At 44.3% G+C, this 24,364-nt stretch overlaps 2 protein-coding genes across 5 annotated transcripts; both read right to left on the reverse strand.

Moving 5' to 3' along the window:
• Window positions 1-2,281: 2,281 nt before the first annotated feature.
• si:ch211-262i1.4 (solute carrier family 46 member 2) lies at window positions 2,282-8,669 on the reverse strand. The gene is made up of 6 exons (XM_061239707.1): window positions 8,340-8,669; window positions 6,678-7,710; window positions 5,991-6,320; window positions 5,464-5,547; window positions 4,249-4,405; window positions 2,282-3,672 (listed from the first exon to the last, which is right to left on the reverse strand). The coding sequence occupies exons 2-6, from the start codon at window positions 7,315-7,317 to the stop codon at window positions 3,615-3,617; spliced, it is 1,269 nt and encodes a 422-aa protein (XP_061095691.1). The 5' UTR covers window positions 7,318-7,710; window positions 8,340-8,669; the 3' UTR covers window positions 2,282-3,614.
• Window positions 8,670-11,162: 2,493 nt separating this feature from the next.
• misp (mitotic spindle positioning) lies at window positions 11,163-23,992 on the reverse strand. 4 transcript variants are annotated; one of them, XM_061240564.1, is made up of 6 exons: window positions 23,658-23,992; window positions 22,834-22,985; window positions 16,731-19,254; window positions 15,344-15,600; window positions 14,393-14,431; window positions 11,163-14,191 (listed from the first exon to the last, which is right to left on the reverse strand). In XM_061240564.1, the coding sequence occupies exons 2-6, from the start codon at window positions 22,891-22,893 to the stop codon at window positions 14,102-14,104; spliced, it is 2,970 nt and encodes a 989-aa protein (XP_061096548.1). In that variant the 5' UTR covers window positions 22,894-22,985; window positions 23,658-23,992; the 3' UTR covers window positions 11,163-14,101. The 4 variants fall into 4 exon arrangements, with proteins under 4 accessions (XP_061096548.1, XP_061096547.1, XP_061096549.1 ...); XM_061240563.1 differs by having other exon boundaries at window positions 22,834-22,988; XM_061240565.1 differs by lacking the exon at window positions 22,834-22,985.
• Between the last annotated feature and the right edge of the window lie 372 nt (window positions 23,993-24,364).

The raw sequence follows: 24,364 nt of genomic DNA on the forward strand, positions 1-24,364 counted from the left end.
GTGTCTCGTTGTGCAAATCTGGGAGTGGGAGTGTCTACAATTTATTGTGTTCCAACAATTTCTCATCAATGGTCCACCAATTCATTCTAAAGAATCGTAACGCTAGGTTATTCAGTTCAGTCAATCCAAACATTGGAGTACATTTTTTTTGTTCTCAAACTGTCGTTTAAGCTGATGTATTATGCTCTAATTTTGGTCGTAAATTAAACATTTGTGTGTGTGCGATTTGTGTGTCGTGAAAGTTTTACATCAGATTTTAAAACGAATACAAAATGTCGGTCATAATGGCCAGGTGGTTGGCGAGAGTGATTATTCTCGTCAAACAGGAAAAGGACGGGGAAAGTGATACAATTGTTCACTTGCTAAATATTTAAAACGAAACGGCTAGCTTCCAGGAAAATGTCCTTGATACAAAACCCACACATTCGAACATCTGTCTGTCGACGCCCCTCCCAATTGTTTCGACACCACAGTAGGATGCTTGTTGACTGGAATTTAATTATAGGCTTATGTGCTCCACTGCTTTGAAAATCAACTTGTTGGCCCAATGCAGAGTTGGGACTACAATCACCAGTGAGTGTACTTCTAAAATTGTGGCTAACAGGAGTGCTGCTGTTTTTTTAATTTATTTTATTTTATTTATTTATAATTTTATGAAGGATCAGTCACACTAGGTTGAATCACCATGAAACATGATCAGAAAGTATCAGGCTTAAGGATACTCCATGTACTGCAATCGACAATCATGACAAAGTGGTTTATAGCCAATGTTTGATGTTGTTTCTTTTATGATTTCACATCCTCTCTCATTATTTAAATGAAACATGGACAGCACAATGAGAGCCATAAAAATTCCATACAAATTCAAGTGTAACGTCCAAACGTTTTTTTTTCCAAGCTGGTCCACCATATACTACTTAAGGAATACAATTTTCTTTGCTATTGAAACAGTAGAAAATCCACGTATCAGTGGCAGTAGTTGCTGCCATCCTTCTTTTGAGGTCCCATGAGATGTAAAGCTTGGTTTAACGAGAGTAGTGTATTGGAAAACGTCTTAATGAGCATAACGAGGTTGCTGAACACCAGAAAGCAAAATTACAAGCAGTCAGGATTGCTTAAACCCTTTCTCGGGCTTTGCTGTGTCAGTCAACGCTCTGTCAGCACAGTTCCCCGATCAGACCCTCGTCTAGCCGGATTGCTGTCGATTTGATTTCAGCCTCACCTGACATCAAAGCCTCTCCAACTCCTTTGATGTATAAAAGCCTCTGGAAAGGAAAGAGGCAGTGGTGAGATGTTGAAAAGAGAAAAGCAGAAGAAGAGGAAGAATTGTGCGAGTGTGTGTGTGTGTGTGTGTGTGAAAGAGAGAGATAGGTGTGGGGGGGGGGGGGGGGGCAGCTGTGTTAATATGATCACTAGTCAACATCTGATAATGGTTAAATTATCTTGTTTTCAGGAAGTTACTTTTTTTCACTGCCTAGAAAACACTTTTGAAAAACACATGTTTTTGATTGTTGCATTTAGTTGAGGAAAAGCCCGTGCTTACTTTTATTCTGTGGCATTTGATTGTGCTTAAGTATCATGTATGCTTTCAGAGCTGAAAGTGCTTGTTAAATGTTAGTTATGTCTTCTTACATATCGGCACAGCTTACATTCCTTGTCATTCCCACATCCAACCCAAAACCGTAATATATAATTTAGCCCATTCAGGGAAGATTTACCCTTCCATCAGTCACAAGTTCACATGCGTCGTCTTGGTACAAAAAGCTAATGCATTACAAGTGAAAAATGGCCAAAAGTCATAGCTTTAGCCCTTGGCTTGTTTAACGTCTGCTCCATGGGAGTAGTCTGCTGTATCGTGTAACAATATCAATACCTCAGCGACTCCCTTTCAGGAAATTACTTTTCCGTGTGGTTGCAGGTGACACACCTGTCCAGAGATGAATAATTTAGAGACCCCCCCTGGAGACAATACCAAAGCCTTTTGTCTCCATGGCAGCCGGCCATTCAATGCCAGGTCAGGTAACCAGGACCGGTAAGATAAGCTCCCAAAAGAAGGAAATGAGACAGATATGCAAATAAATGTCAACAGCACAAAATGAAATGTTTTTTTCAAAAATAGTTCCTTTGGAAAAGATTTGCAAAAATATTCAATAATTTAAGTGTATAATTGTGTATAACTAAGGAATATGAAAACTTTCACTTGGTCTTTAACTTAAACATAACACTTTGCATGATTTGTTATGTAAACAGAGAATTAAAAGATACAGAAGCACATGTAAAGTAATAGTTACGCAACAATTAAATTGTTCCTTTATTTCAATTCAATTTCAATGTGTATTGTGCTACAGCCTTTGACTGCAGGACATGGCAGACAGTCACAAGTCACCTTGTGTTTGACACGCTTAATGGAGGGCCCCATTAACAACAACTTATTTTGAGAACTTTGTTTTCCTGCCTTGTGCTATTTACAGCGGACTGTAGACAGCCCCTGGGTGGAATGGCTAGTGCGGTGAAATAAAAGGTTTTCTTTTTCTTTTTCTTTTCAAATTAAATGTTATGACATAGCAAATACTTGAGAATTTTCTGCTCCCAATGACAGTATTTAAATATTCCAATGTTCTAGCGCCACCCTGTGGCCAATTTGCCATTCACAGAGGGAACACATGAAATGTAATGTAACACTTAATTAATGCAGTTAAAAAAGTAATTTCTGGAAAGCAAATTAAGTATATCCATGATAGCAACTCACAATATTAATTAAGAAAATGCAAGTTTTCCAATATATCTGAGAACTATGTTTAGGTATTTTAGTCTGAAATATTAGTCTTCAAATTTATTTTATTTTATGTTGTACAGTTTCGAACATTACGATTTGTTTTCTGATTCCTGTAAGAATATAAAGAGGACTAGCTTATTTATAATAGCAATTTTCCAGCAGTCATAAAAATACATTCATATCTACATTCAGTGAGCACTTTATTAGGTATTTATTAAACTTATTTTTTAGACTTCTACTGCTGTAACCTATCCACTTAGAGTTATGATGCGTTGTGTGTTCAGAGATGCTCTTCTGCATACCACTGTTGTAATGTGTGGTTATTTGCGTTACTGTCTCCTTCCTGTCAGCTTTGACCAGTCTGGCCTTTCTCCTCTGACGTCTCTCATTAACAAAGTGTTTCTGTCTGCAGAACTGCTGCTCACTGGATAAAAAAAAATGTTCACCATTCTTTGCAAACTCTAGAGACTAGTGTGCGTGAAAATCCCAGGAGATCAGCAGTTTCTGATATTCTCAAACCACCCTGTCTACCACCAACAATCATTCCGTGGTCAAAGTCACTTAGATCAATTTTTTCCCCCAGTCTGATGGTTGATGTGAACATTAACTGAAGCTCCTGACCCGTATCTATATGATTGTATACATTCCACTGCTGTCACACAAATTGGCTGATTAGATAATCGCATGAATAAGTAGGTGTACAGGTGTTCCATACAGGAGTCTGGAGTCCTGTAGGTAGTTCACATACGACTGCTTTTTGTGCAGTTTACGTCATTGATGCAGTAGGCTATCTCAGGAACTGGAATCTGGAATCTCCAGTGTAGAAAAGGTGTTAGGATTAGCTGTTGACAGAAATGGGCATGTATCCTTTTCTAGTTCCTCTGCAATGGAGATACCTGTTGAAAAATCGAGGAGTGGACGTATTATTTACCATGTAGATTTGTTTTATTCAAAACAGATAATATACGGTATCTCTGTGTTGAGAGGACCTTAGATTGAATGTCTTGTACATGTATTTTATGAATTATTTAGAATAACTGAAAGTGATACAGTCTACATGGTACTATGAAAATTTCAGGAAATTAATATCGTTATGTTGGCAAAATTTGTGTGAAATATTAACATTCACAGAAGTATTTCTATGTTAATATGGCATTGAGTAATAGGGTACGTGTAATAAAAAGGATACCTATTCCTTTGGCACTCCACAAAACTATTAGTGGTCATTGATGTCATGTCTAAAATATCATACTGGAGTTTTTTACAGAAACAAAGACAGCATCGATGATCTCATAGATCTCATTGATAAGACTGTTCAATTCAAGGTTAAATAGATGGGTAAATATTAGAACAAGCCTGAATTCAAAAAAAGTTTGTGCCAGTCTGAGTTTCACTGTAAACCAACATCGGAGAAGTTGGTAAAGGTCAGTGGTTACTGGAATACTGAGGTCAGTGGTTACTGGTATACTCACAGTATGGGGATGACACTGAGGTAGCTGATGGCACATGAGGTTAAGAAGCAGAAGCCACTGTACCAGCCCAGGGTAAGGGGGTAAATGGAAGTGAAGAACAGCCCAGACAAGACTGTAGTCAAGGCCAAGGTGGCCTGTAGCCAGCCAAATACACGCCCTGAACACAAACACACAAAGAAGAAGGGTTGTAGTCATGGTTTTCCCCTGCTATCTGCCACATTGCTTTAGGCTGATGATGAAGAAACAAATGTTTTTTCCCTGAAGATGTCAGGCATCAACATGTTGTTTGCATTGTTTGGTATGTATTGGTTGCCATCAGAGTAGGTGATTCAAATGTCCCAGGAGACTAAAACGTTCATACTGTATATGTTCAATATCTTGTTAGTCATGGAAACAAACAAAAAATATCTTAAACATAGATTAAGTTCACTGTACTTAATTTTGTGATCACAATTTTGATAAAAATGTGATCAGATAGAACCCTTTTTAGTTACAAAATTACTTCTGGTGTCCTTGTGAATCATTTGTGTTTATGCATGCTATTTAAGCTTTGGTAAAAGTAGCTAGTAGTTTTAATAGTTTAAAAACAATATCAAACAATCTTGAAATTACTTTTACATTTGCAATTACAATCTATATCGGTCTCTGTAATAACAAGTGGGACATACTTACACAGACCCACTGTATGTTGTTATTGTTGCTTCTTTCTTGTAGTAAACAACCAGTATGTTATCAGTGCTGCTCACCACATAGGCATATATTGCTTTATGATATAATCTTACTCATTTCCTTTTCTCAAACCCTGGCTGTGGCTATTATCTGATCTGATTTAATTTCTGGTGATGTGTGTGAGGGTGGCACGGATGGTGCAGTGGGTAGCACTGCCGCCTCACTGCAAGGAGGTCCTGGGTTCGAATCCCCGTTGGCTGGGGCCTCTCTGTGTGGAGTTTGCATGTTCTCCCCGTGTTTGCATGGGTTTCCTCTCACAGTCCAAGGACATGCAGGTTAGGCTGATTGGAGAGTCTAAATTGCCCATAGTTATGAGTGTGTGAGTGAAAGGTGTATATGGACTGGTGACCTGTCCAGGGTGTATTCCTGCCTTTTGCCCAATGTATGCTGGGATAGGCTCCAGCGACCCTGTTCAGGATAAGCGGGTTAGGATAATGGATGGATGGATGGATAATGAATGAATGATGTGTGTGCACCTTTTCTTACCGTAGGACCGAGCATCCAGCTTTACGGACATCTGTGCTTTTATTGTGGGCATTGGGATACAAGAAAACATCATGATTCCACGCGCTGTTGGCACAAGAGAGATGTCATTGAAGCTATAAGTAACAGAATGAGCATTTCTGTTAAAACATCACCTGGTCTACTCTGTATGTATATGTATATGTGTCAATGTGTTTGTGAGTGTATGTACACTCAGTGACCACTTCATTAGGTAGATCTGCGCAACCTGCTTGTTAATGCAAATATTTAATCAGCTAATCATGTGGCAGCAACTAAATGCATAAAAGCATGCAGACGTGGTCAAGATGTTTTTTAGACCAAAAATTAGAATGGGGAAGAAATGTGATCTAAGTGACTTTGACTGTAGCATGATTGTTGGTGCCAGACTTAGGATTTAGGATTTAGTATCTCAGAAACCGCTGATCTCCTTGGGATTTTTCACGCGGAAACAGTCTCGAGAGTTTGCGGAGAACGGCGTCGGCCGTTCCCCTGCGCGTAGGCTCACTCACCGAAGAAGTAGACCCAGCTCCGGGTGGCGAAGGCCATGACGGCCATGCCGGTGCAGTTGGACGCCACGCCCAGCAGGATGAGGGCCGTGTCCCCCAGGGCCCGGGAGAGGAGCACCACGCCCAGGAAGCTGCTGACGTACATGGCGTTGGTGGCGGCGCTGCCGTAGCCCAACCAGACCGAGTCCCAGCCGAGCGGCGGCTTCTGCACGTAGAGCGTCAGCACGTCCTCCGCCCCGCTCATCCCCAGGTCGAACACCGCGATGGACACCAGGAGCAGGACCACGCCGCTCCTGTCCGTCCGGGCCGCCCGCCGGGACACCTCCAGCCAGCCTAGCGGAGCCTCCCCCCCGTCGGGCTCCGGGCTCTCCGCTCTCCCGGGCTCCGGGCTCTCCGCTCCTCCCCCGGGCTCCGGGCTCTCCGCTCTCCTGGGCTCCAGGCTCTCCGCTCTCCTGGGCTCCAGGCTCTCCGCTCTCCCGGGCTCCAGGCTCTCCACTCCCCATGGCTCCTGGCTGTCCTCTCCCCGGGGCTCCGGGCTCTCCGCTCCCCCGCTGGGCTCCGGGCTGTCCTCTTCCCCGCTGCCAGGCTCCAGGCTGTCCTCTCCCCCCCCAGGCTCGGGGCAGTCCTCTCCCCCCCCGGGCTCCGGGCTGTCCCGCCAGCGGCCAGGCTCCGGGCTGCCCCGCCCCCCGCCGGGCTCTGGATTGCCCTCCCCGCCGCCGGCGGCCCCGGGGATGGTGAGCAGGAAGGCGGAGTAGAGCAGACTCCCCACGCAGAGCAGGATGCTCATGACGATGAGGGGCACGCCGGCCCGGCCCAGCGGGTACAGGTGGCCCGACAGCAGGCCGCCGAGCACGGCCGTGGTGCCGTAGCAGAAGTCCACGGCGTTGATCTTCAGGCTCCGGCGCCGCTCGCCCGAGGTGAGCGAGGCCAGCGAGACCAGCGCGCCCCAGTACGCCGGCGTGCCCCCGCACAGCCCGTACGCCGCCGCCCCGGCGTACAGCGCCTCCAGCGGGAGCCGGAACAGCACGAAGGCCAGGAGCAGGCTCTTCCGCGCCACCGTGCCCACCTGCGGCAGCACCAGAAGCAGGCGGGGGCCGTGGCGGTGCGCCAGCCAGCCCAGGACCAGGGTGGAGACGAACGACAGCAGGGAGCACAGGCTGTTGTAGAGCAGCAGGAAGTGCGAGGCGATGGCCTGGGCCTGGTCGCTCCGGCCCTCCGCCAGCTCCAGGGCCCGCTGGTACACGGACAGGCTGAGGGCGGTGTCGTAGAAGGCGCTGCCCATGGTGTTTAAGATCACCACGGGTTCCACGAGAGTCCGGAAGCCCCCCATCGCTATGGTGGGAAGCAGCCCGTCGCCTAGCGGCTAAGGCCGAGACTGGGACCCCCGGGAGGTTGGTGGTTCAAGCTCAGGTATAGTCACGATAAGATCTGCACAGCTGTTGGGCCCTTAACCCCACATTGCTCCAGGAGGGATTGTCCCCTGCTGAGTTTGATCAAAAGTCGCTTTGGCTAAAAGCGTCAAGTAAATAACAGATCATTATTATAGAGGAGACCAAAGTGGATGCAGTCAGTACTGTGTTGTAGCCGAGTGTTGTGGACAGGTCACTACACCAGGCTATTTGTTTGTTTTTATGCGGTCTATCGAACGGGCAAAAGTTAACCAAACATCAGCTTGTTGGAACTTATCCAGCCTTCTTCAATGCAGGATGACCACCACAGGTGTCTGTAAGAGTGAGGAGAAGTAGAAGGGCCAGACTGGTCAAAAGTGACAGGAAGGAGACAGTAGCACAAATAACCACACATTACAACAGTGGTATGCAGAAGAGCATCTCTGAACATACAACACGTCAAACCTCTAAGTGGATAGGCTACAGCAGCAGAAGACAATTCTAATAAATACCTAATAAAGTCCTCACTGAGTGTAACATCTGCATTATGTAAACTATATGTTTCTGGCAGACATACTGTACCTTGGAAATTAGCCAGAAATACCATGAAAATTGTACATTGTCCGGGATCATGTGATGGAGATAGTTAGCCTACTGTATTCCAAATTTTGCATATAAAATTTTGCTCTGAGATCATTTTTTAGATTCCACGGATACAGTCGGCACTGCAGAGATTACAATCCACTAACAATGGCCGCTTCCAAAGGACTAGGTTGTAGCTAGGCTACTTGTATTTACTCTTAGTCCGGTCTGACAACACAAATCTATTGTGACGATTCCTGATACATTCTATGACATCACCTGACACCTTCCTCTTCTCTCTCTCTGTCTCTCTCTCTCTACCATACACAAGCACATACACAATGAATGGAGCCTTGAAAAATGCAAATAAAGTAAAACACACCGAGTTAGCGTAAACCTCTGTCCTGCAGTGTAGGTTAAATGGATACACTAACTGCTGATTTAAACACATGTCCCGGCAAATAGGGCAAACGCTTGCTACGCTAGCACCTCATATATAATCCAAGTGTAGCTCTGTAGTGGAAAAACGCTCAGACCTCGTGCCTCGACACTCCCGAAAAAGCCGCCTGACTGGTTCATCCAGACAGTCAGGTTTACGGGTTTTGCTTCCTGTAAATGATCTATTTAATGAAGGGAAGCCCATTAAAAAATATATTTTTCTTTTTCCTGAAATGCTAGAGAGAACAGTTCCAAAAGGGCAAGCAGATTTAAACCGGATTCAGTCATCCTTTTCATCCATCCCAACTGCCATGGGAGCGACATGGCTGAGGCAGTAAGAGCAGTTGTCTGGCAGTCGGAGGGTTGCCGGTTCGATCCCCCCCCCCCCCCCGGGCTGTGTTGAAGTGTCCCTGAGCAAGACACCTAACCCCCAAATGCTCCTGACGAGCTGGTTGGTGCCTTGCATGGCAGCCAATCGCCATTGGTGTGTGAGTGTGTGTATGAATGGGTGAATGAGAAGCATCAATTGTACAGTGCTTTGGATAAAGGCGCTATATAAAATAAAATGCCAACCAACCATGCTCACTGTGTTGACTCCCTGTGACATTACTCTTCCACCAAATCCTAGTTTTCAATCAAATACAAATTTTGATCTGATAACATTTCTTGCATACCTTAAACTTATTCTTGCACTGACATTGAAAGGTACTGTCACCTTTCATGTTTGTCATGTCATGTTTTATGTTTAGTTATTGTCTTGGTTATGTTATTGTCATGTCACGTATTATGTTAGTCTAGTATCACGTTTTTTATGTTTCATGTCATGTTATGTTTCATGTTTAGTTGTTGTTACGATTTAATTGTTAGTCTTGCCATGTCATGTTATTTAGTTTATTGTCATATTTCGCAAACTTGTTATGTCACAATTTATGTTTCATGTTACGTTGTACTGGTCATTGATTAGCATACACTTTTTCACGTCTTTCTGCAAATCTTGCATTCCTGCTTTCTCTCTCTCCCTTTCTGTCACTCACACCCTAATTGTTTCAATTTCCCTTGATCTACTAATGCTAGATCAGGATTGGGTAATACTAACATTGTAATCATGTGTTCATGTTACCTTACGTTTCTTGTGCATTTACTCATTTACTAATGCTAGGGCAGGATAGGTTTATTACTAACGATTACTAATTACCTCGTTAACTTGTCAATCCTCCACACCTGATTTCCATTCTCTTGCTGTTCCCAAGCTAATTGTCTACACCTGTCTTCACCTGCAAATAAAGCTCAGTTTCATGTCATGTCCTGAAATTGTTGCCTCCTGTTTGTCAGTGCGTCTTTTGACCGGTTTTGTCAGACCATTGCCTGCACCATGTTTACCATGTTTTTGCCTGCTGTTTTTGTATTTTTGCCCTGCGGAGCAGACTTCGGTCTTGACTCTTGCGCCGTCATCAACCCTGAGCCTGCCTACCTCCCGCCTGTACTTCTGCCCCGCTGGCAGCTTTCCTGGCTACCGGACGTCTTGCGTGGTGTACCGATTACGAGACTGCCTTCTCCCTCGGTACTGCGCTTTGGTTTTTTTGGCTGGATTTCTGCTTTGGCAGCACTGAACAATTGTCATAACACTAAAGCCTGTTTGAGCTTTAACCCTGACCCATTTCAATAGCATGAAAAGTGAAAGCACATGTAAAGAAGTTTCTTATGAAGCACTACATACCCAGCTGCCTTGGAGTCTTCGGCACAATGTTTTGAATGGTCATGACTCATCACCACTGAGTTTGGTCCTCCTGCTTCAAAGTCTTCCCACATAGACATACAATGTGAAGAATGGTAAACGGTAAATGGTCCACATTTATATAGAGCCTTTATCCAAAGTACCGAAGAGGAAGGAACTGACATGTGGAAGTAAAAATGAAAATAAAATTGCAGTGTTACAGTAACCAAAGCGACTGCGCGGGGAACACTATCTGGGCTAAACCTGATGCACTGGGCCAGTAGACACATGAATGCATTCTGCGGTTGATCTAAGAATTGAAACAATTCAGCAAACAGCATGCACACAGAAACAAATGATCAGCACAAGCTGGGGCATATCGGTTCTGGCGGTAGTTGTGAGCAGGATGAAACAATAAAACCGACTACCCAGAGGCAGGAGGCCAGCGCCAGGAAACAAGTGAGAGGGCGGTTTTTAAAAGGCCAGGACTGAAAAGGGGAAGGCCGCTTACTACTCGCTCAACATGGCCCAGGACTTCCTGCCCCTGGACTGTCTCATTTCCCGTTTCCACTGAATGCAACTGGGTCATTACCTTTCTTTAAGTCATCTGCTTTTCCTTGCGGTGTGCCATTGTGACAGTGCTCACTACTTCATCTTTTGTTTAAAAAAAACGGGGAACCACCAGATTAACCCAAGAACTCCCAACACATTGGTCGCAATGACCTATATATCAGTATAAAGCAAAGAAAGGAGAGCAATGCCATATTATTTGGTTTAAAGTAAAGTACTGTAAGAAGCTATAGGTAGCTGTGGTCATTAAAAAAATGTTTGTTCATTTTATTGAAAGTCTTTCATAAGTCAGTTCCTTCACAGACTAGCCAATGTTTTGTTTATTGCAGTGTGTGGTTAGCATTCTCTCATTGTCTTATATTGTTAGCTCTACGTACCTGTAGTGCTACTTTGTTGTATTGACTGAGTGCAACGGCATTTTCTTGTTTTCAGCATATTCCAAAAAAAAATTTCAAACACAACCAGAAATTAAGGACCCAGGAGTGAGATTATTTCATTTTATTTGTTTTCGCAATTCATCAATTCAATTAGCTTTATACAAGGAAATATATATATGTATTATTCTGAACAGGGTCGCAAGGGGGCTGGAGCCTATCCCAGAATACATTGGCAGGAATCCCAGCATACAAAGCATACAGCATACAAAGGCAGGAATACACCCTGGACAGGTTGCCAGTCCATTGCAGGGCACACACACCATTCACTCACACACTCATACCTATGGGTAATTTAGACTCTCCAATCAGCCTAAACTGCATGTCTTTGGACTGTGGGAGGAAGCCAGAGTACCCAGAGGAAACCCACGCAGACACGGGGAGAACATGCAAACTCCACACAGAGAGGCCCCGGCCGACCGAGATTCGAACCCAGGACCTCCTTGCTGTGAGGCGGCAGTGCTACCCACGCCGCCTATATGTATTATACAAAACTCAATTATTTCAAATATTTATCTTAATTTAATCACTTCATAATCTTTTTGTACCTTTCGTAAAACTCATATTGTACAAAAAACATAGTGTACAATAGATTTAAAATATGCCTTGTGTGCACTGTAGCTGTTCAAATGATGAAGTGATGTATCGCATGTTAGTAGCAGCCGATAACTGACTTATTGGTGAGCATGATGAAAACAAGAGCAAAGGCCACTCATGAAAGCCACCTAAAATGGCTTCCGTTGCTGGTAGTTGTGGTGATTGGAAACGCATATGATCGGGGCCGTGGTGGTGCAACAGGCTAAGATGCAGCAGACTTGCGGTTGCAGTTTGTTGCAGTTGCACACCAAGGACTGGGGTTTGGCATAGTTAGTTAGTTAGTGGAGCGGCATAATTGGCTCGCTGCTCCAGAGGGAGGGACTTGGCAGGGTTAGCGGGTCGCCACGCTCAACAGGGATGGCTGGTACAAGATCGGGAAAAAAATGGAAAATACAGAAATTAATGTATATAAAAATGCATATGATCCTCATCGGGAAAGACTGAACATTTTCTAGGCAACTTGCAGAGCTTTCTAGCCATACACATAATGAGCCAAGCCCCTGAAGTGAGGACCGTCTGTGAGCCCCTCATTCAACATCTCTCTTTAGCCTTCTAAGACCCAGGGGGAACGTATTACACGTTTGCACAATACAAGTGTCTACAAAAAAAAAACACGTTGCAGTGAAAATGTTTTCAAAAATATATTTTAATTCATTTTAATTAAATGTCCCTTATCTTAAGATAAATACTGTGTCAAGCTCACGAAAAGCTGAAATTGAATATCCTCCTTTGAGGATGCAGGATCTCAGGAGGTTAGATGCTCCCCTTAGGTAATGTATATTAATTTCAGGTTTCAGAGTTTTCTAGCTACACTCAAATATGATTTACTTAGATTCACTATCATAATACAAACTGCTGCTTTGATTCTTAAAAGTATTACAAGTGGCAGAGGACATTTTACAAATGTATTACATTTTATTGTGTAAATCATTTAAATTATCTTTACAGCAAACATGCAGCTTTGAAACTATCAAAAGCAGATGTACAATCCATACAAAAAAAGATATTGCATGCCATCCTAAAGTAAGAAAGATCGACCTGACAGTCAAATAAAACATTTTTTTAAACTATTTTCGGACCATGTTCAGAAAAAGGGCCTTGTTTTGTAACCCAAGCACATACATGACTAAGGTCCTAAGGTCTAAATTATATATAACTAACATGTCGTGACCAAGCAAAATTTCTCTGGCCAGTGTTTTTAATAAACTTCCCTGCTGAAAAACAATATTGCTCAAGCTAGGTTTTGAAACAGCTGGTAGCTGGTTTACCCATTCAGACAGCTCCATACTCAACATTGTTTGACCAGCTCATATTTTCAAGCTGTTCATAGCTGTATTTTACACCGGGGCTAATCTCACATTTATCAATCCAAAAACAACACACAGAGCAAATAGAGTCACTTCATGGGAAAATTGTCTTGAGCACGTAAGGAAAACACAGACATCTTAGCACTTTGCTACCTATTCCTATTCAAGTCTATTGTGAAGACCAGAAGAGATAATGGAAAGTTACATTCTAGGAAATTAGTGCCTACATCTCATTGTATGTGGAATGAATTTAGCGTAACTGATTTAATTCGTGTTAAGATATGGAGCTGGCTCTACCATGTTTGATTGTGCTCTTGTTATAAATAACCTAAGAGGAGGCTCTGTTCCTGTTTAATACACAATGCAGAGTCAGGATGAAAGCTCAGAACTCCCCTGCATTGGCTGGAGAAAAAAAAAAAAAACAGCTGACGCATGTTTTTTTTGTTTTGTTTTTTTCCTTTCGTTTTTTGGATCACTGCACTTTGGACATACTTGCCACTATACCCATCAAAAAAAGCCAATGCATTCTAAGCAGGCACTGTACTCAGCATGCAGCGTGTTCCACCTTCACTACATTCATATTTTTCCAGTGCGCAGTTAATTACCGTTTTCTCTGCTTCGATGGCCATCCATTTTGTCACTCTCTCATTCCTTCTCTGCTTCCTCCTACATTTCTCCTTGGAAAAAGAACCCCCCTCCCCCCAGTCACGTGCAGATAGAGTCCGGAATACTACACAGGAGAGAGAGATTTCATTGGCCAGCATAGAAATCGGAAAGAATTGGGGGACTGTTTGCTTCGGCAATTTCCATGACAACACAAATCATAATTATTATCCAACATTATCAGATGGGGCTTCAGCTGAGCTGAGCATCTCTGGACGGGGGTTTGTTCTCGTGGGGAAGCAGACCTATTTATTAGTTCAGCCAGACCAGAAAACTATAGCGGCCGACATTTGGTGTGACTGCAGAGAAGAGTTGGGAAGACAATCTTTTTGTGTCCTCGGAGCTGGTTGTTGAAGACGAGTGAGACGTCTTCCTCTCGCTCTTCCTCCTCACTCCCAGTAACAGACGCCGGGCGGAGGGCTCAGTTGGCTTCCTCGTTGGCGTATACCCCTGCCTCCCAGCGCAGAGCCTTCATGTTTTTGTGCCTGATGACTCGTGTGGCTTCCAGAACCTGCAAAGGAACACAAAAAAAAAAAACCCTCCTGAAATCAGACGCCAGTTGTACAATCCAGAAATAGCATTACAGACCTGAGCCATGCAGGCTGTCGTGTTACGGATACTACTGTGTGGTAAGAACTGCGATTTCAGCAGCCTTTCTAACACAGTCCTGGCAGTCAGTGCGCTTTAGCAAAGACAAAATGAACTCTCTTACCTCATTATTCACCTCATCGGTTGGCTGTATCCCTGCATACTACAAAAAGGAAAGGAAAAAATGCTCAGTGAATCCATATTCTAACACTTAATAACTAGCAGGATGATATGTCTTTATATGAACAGACTAAAGCCTTCAGCCTTCTAAAGCGGAAACGGCTCCTCTCTGAAAACATTTTTGCTCACACGAGACATGTTCAGTCACATTCGTTGTGACTTCCTTGTGAATACATTACTTGCTGGATACACAGCATAGCATACAATAAACTGTCAGAAACAGAGTGACAGTGGAGGTACATTTTTCCCACAGCACGCCATGCAGCTGGGGGCAGAAAGTAGGAAATTCAGGACACTCACTCACTCACTCACACACTCACTCACTCACTCACTCACACACTCACTCACTCACTCACTCACTCACACACTCACTCACTCACTCACTCACACACTCACTCACTCACACACTCACTCACTCACTCACTCACTCACTCACACACTCACTCACTCACTCACTCACTCACTCACTCACTCACTCACTCACTCACTCACTCACTCACACACTCACTCAGGGACAGTTTGCACACAGCCTGCACCAGATGCCCTCTAGAGGGTCATGGGTCTGCACAGGATCTGTGCTTGTTCTTAAAGGATGAAATGAGTACAGTGGTATTTTCTTTTGGTACAAATGAGTACCTTTTCCATGCAAAAAAGGTACAAATTACTTATATATGGCTGGTTCTGGGTACAATTTGATGTACCTACAGGGTACTGCCCCTGGGGAAAGCACTTGTACCTATTTAGGCAGTTTTCATACCTATATTTCTGAGAGTATATAATGATATAAACACTACATTCTAAATAAGGGCTCCGAAAATGACACGGCAGAGAGTTTTGCACACCTAAAACCTGTTATTGTGTGGAATTAAAACCTAAAATCTACAAACCCACTCACCGAGCTCTCCTCCAGTTTCAGCTTGGCCCGTCTTTCTTCGAAGTCCTCCAGCAGCGTCTCCGTGAGGCCCTTCTGTGTGGCAGAGCCCCCGGCCTCCGGCCCCGAACCCTGGGGCGTCAGGGGCGAAACCCTCGGGAGGGCCGGAGAGGCCTGGCGGTTGGACACCCACGGCTGGGGTGTCATCATCGACACGGAGGGAAGACGCATCGGCAGGTGTGCAGAGGGGGAGGGAGAAGCGGAGACCTTTATCCTTTTGTCTGGAAAAAAACCCCCAAAAATCATTATGAAATTATGCCATTGTGTTGCCTAAGAAAGTCTGAATGGTAAAATACTTCACTCCACTGTACAAGTACAAGAGCCCTCATCACTCTTAGCACATTGCAGAATATAGGACAAATGGATAAACATAGGTAGGACAAAGAAAAAACACATTATAAATGGTATATAGTGTTTTAGCATGTAATACATAATGTCTGTGAATGAGTTCATTGTGCTGTCAGAGTAATGAACAATCCCCAAGTACATCCTCCTCAGACAGACTTTTACTGATCTGCAAAACTATTCTGTCTATATTCTGATGTTACAGGAAGAACATCCACGTTATAGCTCTTTACAAGTGCAGTACACCACTTTCACCACCAGGTGGTCCACTTTCTCCACAACGATCTACCCACAGAGCAAAATGGGAGTTGAATAAGCTATTCTGTGCTTATACTTTGGTGTGTATTAACCTACTCATTCACTAGGTTTCGCTTTACCATTTTTGCTGCACAGGAAAATCCTTTCTTTCAATAATTAACAGCAATACAGCAGAGGCATTTCTTTAGCCTGCGCCACATGGCCAAAGTTCAGACACTAATAAAAAGTTAGTTGTTTCATCCAGCCTCTGAATTGTTGGGAGCAAGCACAAGTCAAGTGATTATGATCTCTGGTATTTATGATAATGAGAACATTGCAATGAGGGTTTATCCCAGTATTTATAACAGAAACTAGAAGCACTAAGGTCACAAACCTGGTCCTGCTTTTACGCTGTGCATTGGTTTTTAATTCTTCTATTTTAGTGGTGTTCCCAGTTAGGTTGTAATTTAGCCCGTGTAGACAGAAACATTTACAAAGAGCAATTAATAACCCAGTGGGTATTGAACAAGTAATCTCACAAATCATTATTGAAAATTCAAAACCTGGCCCTTGAACAAATAAAATTATATGATTAACATCACATTTTCATAGTGGAAAGGAAACCAGCACAGACCGTATGCCTCCTGGACCAAGAACTAAATGACCTTAAGCCATTGCAATTAACCTATGACCTCTACAATGTACAAACTCTAGTTATCCCGAGCACATTGATACATGCAACATCAAAATTGGAATCAGAGCTTCCTACCTGGAGTGAGAATTGAGCTGGTTAAGTGACTCTCTCTGGAGTCAACGGTGTCTGTGCTCCAGAGGGAAGTCTGACCGGTACTTTTGGCTATCCTTTCCTCAGGGAGCACAGTGCAGAGAGGCTTTTCCCGTTCGAAGACCTCATCCCTCAAGCCCTGCGGAGATGTTCCACCATCCTCCACACGTTGCGAGGGGTTTGGATCCATTGCGGTGGAGGCCGTCTTGTCCACGGTGTCGAGGCCCCCTTCGAGGGGCAGGGAGAGGCCTCCCGATTCGCGCAGTTTACGGAGATCCTCCTCTCGCTTCAGGTCCGACTCGATCTCCTTGCGGATGGCATCTGGGGTATGTAGACTGCGAGGCCTCAGGATGACCTGCTCTGAGATCCCGGGCCAGTGCAGACCGGGCTGACCGACTATAGACGGTACCAGCAATGGTGACATACTGCGTATGGAGGAGGGAGATGGGGAATCCACCAAAGAAGAATAGCTTTTCGATGATCCTTTGTTTTCCACCCGCCATGGCGAATGACTAAATGAGGTGCTCTGGGAAGTGATATATCTTTCGCCGAGTGTGTTATAACCCTTCTTCTGGCTGAGAGGGCTTTGTATCGAATACTCCGGACTAGTGATCCACAGTGCAGCTTCATCAGGGTGTCGGTGAGGGCAACAGGGGGAGAGTATCTCAGTCTCTGGGCTCCTAGTCCTCTCTACTGACGCCATGGCCTCCGGAGACTTCCTGTCCTCTTCGACACACGGCCTGACCTGTCGGGTGTCCACTAAGGTCCCGGTGAGGCTCTTCTTGGCAGGCGTGACTGGAATCTGGTCTTCTTGTAGCTCAAAGACTCTCTTCCTCTCCCCCAGCTCCTGGGCCATTCCACGGTCGTATAAACCCGGCACTTTCCCTTGGTGCTGAAGATCCTCTTCTCTCCGGCTGTCTTGCTCGATCTCTCGCTGTATGAAGAAGCTCACCCGGTTCTTCTCCCTGGCTTTGACGGGTGTCAGTGCGGGGCTCGCCGGAGAGAGCAGAGGCTTAGTCTTGATCTCCACCATCTCCTTTACATCGGTTCGCATGATTCCACGTTCACGCCGGAGGTTCTCCTCCCTCTCTTGGGCGATGCGGATCTCTCGCTCGATGGGGGTCTCTCCCTTACTTCCATGTTCTTGCCGGACGTTGTCCTCCCTTTCTTGGGAAATGCATGTGTCGTGTTCGGTGGGTGTCTCTCCCTCACTTGTGAACGAGACCACACCTCCAGTTCCTACTTCGAAAACATCATTTGAGGCATTGCCATCATAAGGATACCCACCACTTGGGTCCAGCGACTGATCCCCCAAACCAGAGTCAAGGTCATCGAAGCTAGTCTGAATCTTGGTGCTTCTTTCTTCAGTGATGGACACAGTCACAATCTTCCCTGCGAACACCCAGTTGATGTCCGGATTGGACTTCGGGCTTTGGCTCAACTCGAGCTCCTCAGGGAAACCACCCTCTTCCGCTTCCCTTGATGTGCCTGTAACCTCTGATTTTGAAGGGGTTTCGTGGTGCTCAGGAAACTGCAGGATCTGCTGGGGACTTTGCAGGAAGGGGTTGCGCTTGGACTGTTCCATCTTCAGAAACTGCTGTCGCGCTGCACTGAAGCTGATCTGCTCGGTGTCGACGGTACCGGACTCGGCCCCGCTCTGGAGCACCTCCACTTTGACTGGGCTGTAGTTCAGGCTCAAGCCCTCCAGCAGCCTTTGCGGGGAGTAACTGAGGTCCAAGCTCTCCAGCGCACTATACTGCTCTTTGAAGGCAGGTTTGAACTTGGGGGCCTGGCTGCGAATGATCTCCATTCTCTCCTCCGTCGCTTCCTGCCCCTCCGTGTCCTCTCTATCCTCAACCCTGTAGCGGGAATCGCTGTTGGCCTCCTCAAACAGCTTCTCGGGCCTCCGCTCCTCCACATACGCCCGCAGTTTGAAGTCGTTTCCCTCCTTCAGAACCGATAGCTTGGCCCCTCTCTCCGGGGAAGACATCCAAGCCTCGGTCCGCTCTGCCTCGGCGCTCATCTCCGCGAAGGAGTAGAAGCCGCTCTGGGATCCCGAGCTACTGCTAGGGCTGCAGGGACAACTGGTGCTGCTGGCGTCCGAGCCGTCGCTGCTGATGCTCTCATCCGAGACCGCGACCTGCTTGGCCTTCACCACCACATCCCGCGGACTGTCCCCCTCGTTCGACGTCACCGTCACGGAGGGCTGAGAGTGCATTATGGTGATGCTCCCGTAGCCGTAATCGCGCGGCTCCAAGGTGTCCCCCTCAGCCCGCTTGGTGCCGGGGCTCAGGATTGTTCTGAGGTCGTTCATGTCCAGCTTGGGAGAAAAGGGTTGCATTACCCACTTCTTGGGCGCGCTAGCCATTGGTGAAGTGTGTGGCGAGCCCTCCGGTGTAGACCAAGGAGCTTGTGTAATAGGTTGGCCGGAACGGATCAGAACGACATCATCCTTCTGGGTCAATGGCGATGTATTCTGTAGGTTGCCTGATGCAAGGCCTGAGTGTTTCTATAACCGGCAAAAGAGAAAAGCAAATCACAGGAATTCTTATTTTCTTTAGGGACCCCAATGTTTAGATATATTTATGCTAAACTTTGTTAAATTGCTAACTGTATTCATTTAAGAGGGATTAAATATAGTTTTGTAGTGTAAAAGCTGTGTAAAGCTGTTATCAAACAAAACTTTACCCTTTACCATTTGCTTAATAACACAAAACACATTAATGCAATATTAATATGTTTTGGCAATAAAATCAAAAGCAGAAGTAATTGGTTTGTAACAGTTTGCAAATAAAAGTCAGTTTGTAGTAAAACATGATGAAAATGAAGCATATAAACTGTGTTTAAAATATGAAATATAGAAATATGTCTGAGGAAGGACAGATTAAACTGTTTGACATAATGCATATCAGATTAATGGATTAGAGAAAATATTTAACAATCTAACTTTAGGTAAAGGGTGATGTGAGAAACCTGGATGATCTTTTTTTCCACAGAGACCATGTGGAAACAATGATCAGTTTCAGTTAATGCTCAACTCCTGTGAACTCACGGAAAATAAATGTGTCGAGGAAAAGGAAAACTTTATGGTCTTACAGTATACATTCCTGCCTGCGATGATCAGAACAGAAGTCATAGGAATAGAAGTAATGACATGCACCACTATCAGCAAGAAGGCCGGCTTGAAGCAAGGGTGTAACTCTCCTTTGGATACTGGGGGACTTGAAATGCATAGACCCTGTGAACTGCAATCCAGGGGCATACCCACCTGGTTGAATTTATTTTAAACCCCCCCCCCAAGCCCCCCCCCCCCATAAATTACACCCTCTGATCAGAATACTCATTGCCTAGGGCATCAGAACTATTTCCTTCAAGCTCTGTAGTACTTACTTGGCATCACAACATTGACCTTTAACAATGGAGACATTTGTCATAAAGCACCCCAGCAAAGAGAGAGACGGGGTAAATCACAAGAGCAAATATTATTTGCCCTTTCCTCTGGCTCGGAAACACCCCAGGGCTGTATGTTAACTTCTCCTCAACAGAGTTTCAGATGACGGTTTCTGGTCATGCAGCCAATTACCTACAGCGCTGTGTCTTAATGTACTTCCTGTGAGGTCACTCTCTTAGGGACAAAAATAGCGACATAAAAGCTGGCATGCTCAAAAAGAATTTCTGAATTTCTCATATTTTTTCTCCTCCATGCATTTTGGTAAAGGCTGTTATACTGTATTGTACTGTATGTGTCTTCATCCTGCCAGCAGAACTTTAGTTAATTCTGATAACAGCCGAATCCTTTGCAGTGAACTGAGTGCCAATGAAATAAGAAAGTAAATTGGTCAAGTCTAGTATTGAAATAAATATTTTAAGAATTGCTTCAGTGCAGAAGACATACTTTTCAAAACGTATACAGGCTTGGTGAAAGACAGGCTTATATTCAAACTGAAAGGACAAACAGTTTGCGTTGAGAATTTGCAGCTGTGTTTTTGCGGGAGGTGATTGTGTTTGTGTTTTAGAGTTGGGCTTCATAGGGCAGTCGCATGTTAATAAGAGGGACTCCTGGAGAATCCAAGGGAGTGAGAGAGGAATGTGCGCTCTTAAATCACACGGGATGAGGAGATCGCTGACGCAAACAGGGGACGCAGGATCTAACCAACAGCAAGACAGAAGCAAGATTCCGCCTCTTAATGAAGCAGCTTCACAAAAAATATTCTGGGACTGACATTATTCTTCTGAAATACCTGGCTGAGTTTGGTTTAAAAAAAATTATTTTAATAGCAGCATTTTGAAGAGTGTAGAGAACGAAAAATACATTCAAATCATCTGTATAATTTAGTAAAAACAGTGGCCCTCTTTCTGTGGATTTTGATTGTTATGTAAATTCGATAGAGCACTCATACTGTACACCAGGGACCTATGGAACTTTCTGTTGTATTTGAGACTTGAAATGTCCTGGAAAACTGGACGGACTAACTTGCCTGATCAGGTCTTCTGCGACATAATTAATTTACAGTGTTGTTTCCCCACATCTCGTACCATTTACAGCATACAATGAGAATTCTTAAGGTGCCACAGTGATAAGAGTGGCTAAATGCCCAGATATTGCCACAAACACACCACTGAACATTGCCCTCTTAATCGCAACAGTCATCCCCATTAGTATACATCAGGTATTATGTACATCAGTAATTATATATTAGATTTTCTATTAGATTTTGGCAGTGGTCTCACAACCATTCGCATCTCTGGGTTACTGCAATTGGCCTCAGTTAGAACATACACAGGTCATAAACCAGAGTACAATGAGCCTTGCACATTCCTGGTATACAATTATTAGTGATACATAGCTGCACTCTCAGAAATAATGTGACAGTGGAGGCACTTTCTTTGTTCTTCAATGATCAAAATTTCCAAATGTCTGTTTAGGAAAAAAAAAAACTAACTTTTGTACCTTCTTAGGCAGTTTTCATACCTTAATTTCTGAGAGTGAATGAATGTTCACTCTGTATGCAAGATAAAATATCTATGTAACATAAAGATCAGTCCAATAAAGTCCAATAAAGATCAATGTAGCTTGCAGTGCAGGCTGACTTTCACACCCTCATTGCAGAGAGCACAGTGTTGGAGGAAACCAGAAAGAAATTAAATGCCCTCAGATGATTTCCATCTACTCATTCCAAAGTCCACTAATAAAATAATTCAATTTAGCACGCATATGTAGAAAGATAGCGGTATCTGCAAATACTGGTTTGCTAATATTCAACAAATACCTACACCTTGGGTTTTGTGTCATATTATTTCCCTCTTGGTGTATGTTTTCAATGGGCCCAAAGAATTTTGGAGTTCCTTGATACTTGCTTTAGACCCCAAACCCCCGAATATGCTCCTACACCTGCCATTGTAAAGCAGGAGGCCATCAATTCAGAACTTAAAATGAGTTCTAATACAATATAACTCTGTTATGACCACTAGGATGGCTTTCGGGGTTCTTGCGACATGCTGCTTCTCAGGTCTATTGCTGATGACTCACGTAGGCCTGATGGCCTTTAACCATTTAGAGCAAACACACCTGAATATTTCAGGCAGTAATCGTGTGTATTCCGAGACCATATTGCAACATATAGGAACTACAACAAGAAAACAGCAAACACCCACACTAAAAAATTGTGCTTGCAGCGCATACAGCATTTGATATGCTTCCATCAGGGAGCTTCCACTCCATGAACTCACCTTCCAAACGACGGGTGGAAAGGAGTGCTCTTACGCAAATGTATTAGTGCTGCGTTTTAAAAATAGCGCTCCCTGATAAAACAGTGATCTGCATAATAGATAGAGTACCGAGTAGAAGCAGAGAGAGATGGGAACATTGATCTGATAGAAAGGAAGGTTCCAGAGTCAATACACATTATACGCTTGGGTTAACTCACTCCAGTCAGTCCCTAGTTTTTGCCCCTGCTGAAGGTTACAGTGCCCAGGTGCCCTCTTGGAGTGTCACAGTGTCACTGTGAAGAACACGCTCTCCGTCTCGGAGTGTGTGTGTGCGCGTCTGTGTGTGTTCGCCCGTGCGTCTCACGTTGGGACTGCGTACCCCAGATAAGCGCACTTCGTCACTGCTTCCAGGAACTGCCGTGCCCGGCCCGTGCCTCATTGGCTGAGCCCGGGACAGCGGGGAGCCGCTGAGTGGCAGGAGATAGAGCCACACCGCTCACATATGAACCATCTCCACCCCAGAGCAAAACCCTGCTAGAGAAATACAGCAGCGGGGGGGGGCAGGCCACAGTGGGCCACAGCTCACTTTTAACACTTTTAACTCAAAGAAACAGTAAATACAGTGTAAGTGTTTGTCAAGATTTAGTCAGGGATTGCAAATTCCCTTAAAAGTCTAGCCTAAACGTTGTCAGCTACAGCCCAGAGTAACATCTTCCGCAGTGTGCCACCACTCACTCTAAACCCCAAGAAGCAGTAAATGTACATATTTGGGGAAATGTAGTCAGGGATTGGTTACTCCCTGAAAGGTCTAGCCGAAACATCTCCAGCTTCCAATAAAAAAAATGCTGAATGATTTGGTTGCACTCAAATGTGTATACAGTGATAAAAAACAGTAAGACAGACGCAGCCAAATTGCCCTTAAATTGAGAGAGGTCACAGAAGTCCTACAATGAGGCAACCAGTAAAGACACCCCAGAGACTGACAAAGAGGCATATTGGTAAATGTACAAGACCACGAACGTGGAGAGATTCACTGCCGAAATAATGCCATCTCCCTGTGACACACTTCCTCTACCAAATTCCAGCAGCCATATCTACCACTTTTACCACAAAAATAGCTGAGTAGCAACTTAACAGTGGGGCAGCTATGGCATACAATAAGACAAAAATATGTTAGTTTCAAATTTAATTTAAAATACTTACCTCAATCTATGCACGTATGTTATCGGTAGTGAGAAAATGTCTCTTGTCAGTGAGTCAGAATTTCGGTCTTCCTGTCTCCTGAGCCGTCGGGACTTTGTCTTTTTGCAGGCAAAGTTCAGTTTATATCGCGCCACGCGTCAGTAGCCTACCACACCCTCCCACTAGAGTGGGAAAGAAAGCTAGAAACTACAGACTTTTAAAACAATTGAGGAAGAGAGATTCTCCAGAAAACACCAGGAAAGACTACAGACGATTAGATAAGATGTTCTGCACTTTTCAGATGAGTCCACTGAAATTTGTTGTGAAAGAAAACAACGGTTTCACAGAAAACGTTTCATTGGCCTTCCTCCCATCATGAAGCAGATAATTTATGAAGGAGCCCGCCCTTAGCAGTGCCACCTGAATTTCTGTTCATACCCTCTCAGGAATAAAGGTACAAAAAGTGCCTAAAAGGGTATAAATGCTTGTCACTGGGGTGGTACCTATAGGAACATAAAATTGTACCCCGAGCCAACAATATATAATTAATTTGGATTTGAAAATGTACTCATTTGTACCCAAAGAGATCCTGACTGTACTTTCAGGGTACATTTGGGAAATTTGATACTTGAAGAACAAAAATGTACCTCCACTGCCACTTTATTTCTGAGAGTGGGGTTTCTTTCAATAGCACTGTATATGGTCCAAACTGTACAGTCTTTGACCTA

The sequence above is a fragment of the Conger conger genome, chromosome 4 (assembly GCF_963514075.1).
Source record: "Conger conger chromosome 4, fConCon1.1, whole genome shotgun sequence".
Taxonomy (NCBI): Eukaryota; Metazoa; Chordata; class Actinopteri; order Anguilliformes; family Congridae; genus Conger; species Conger conger.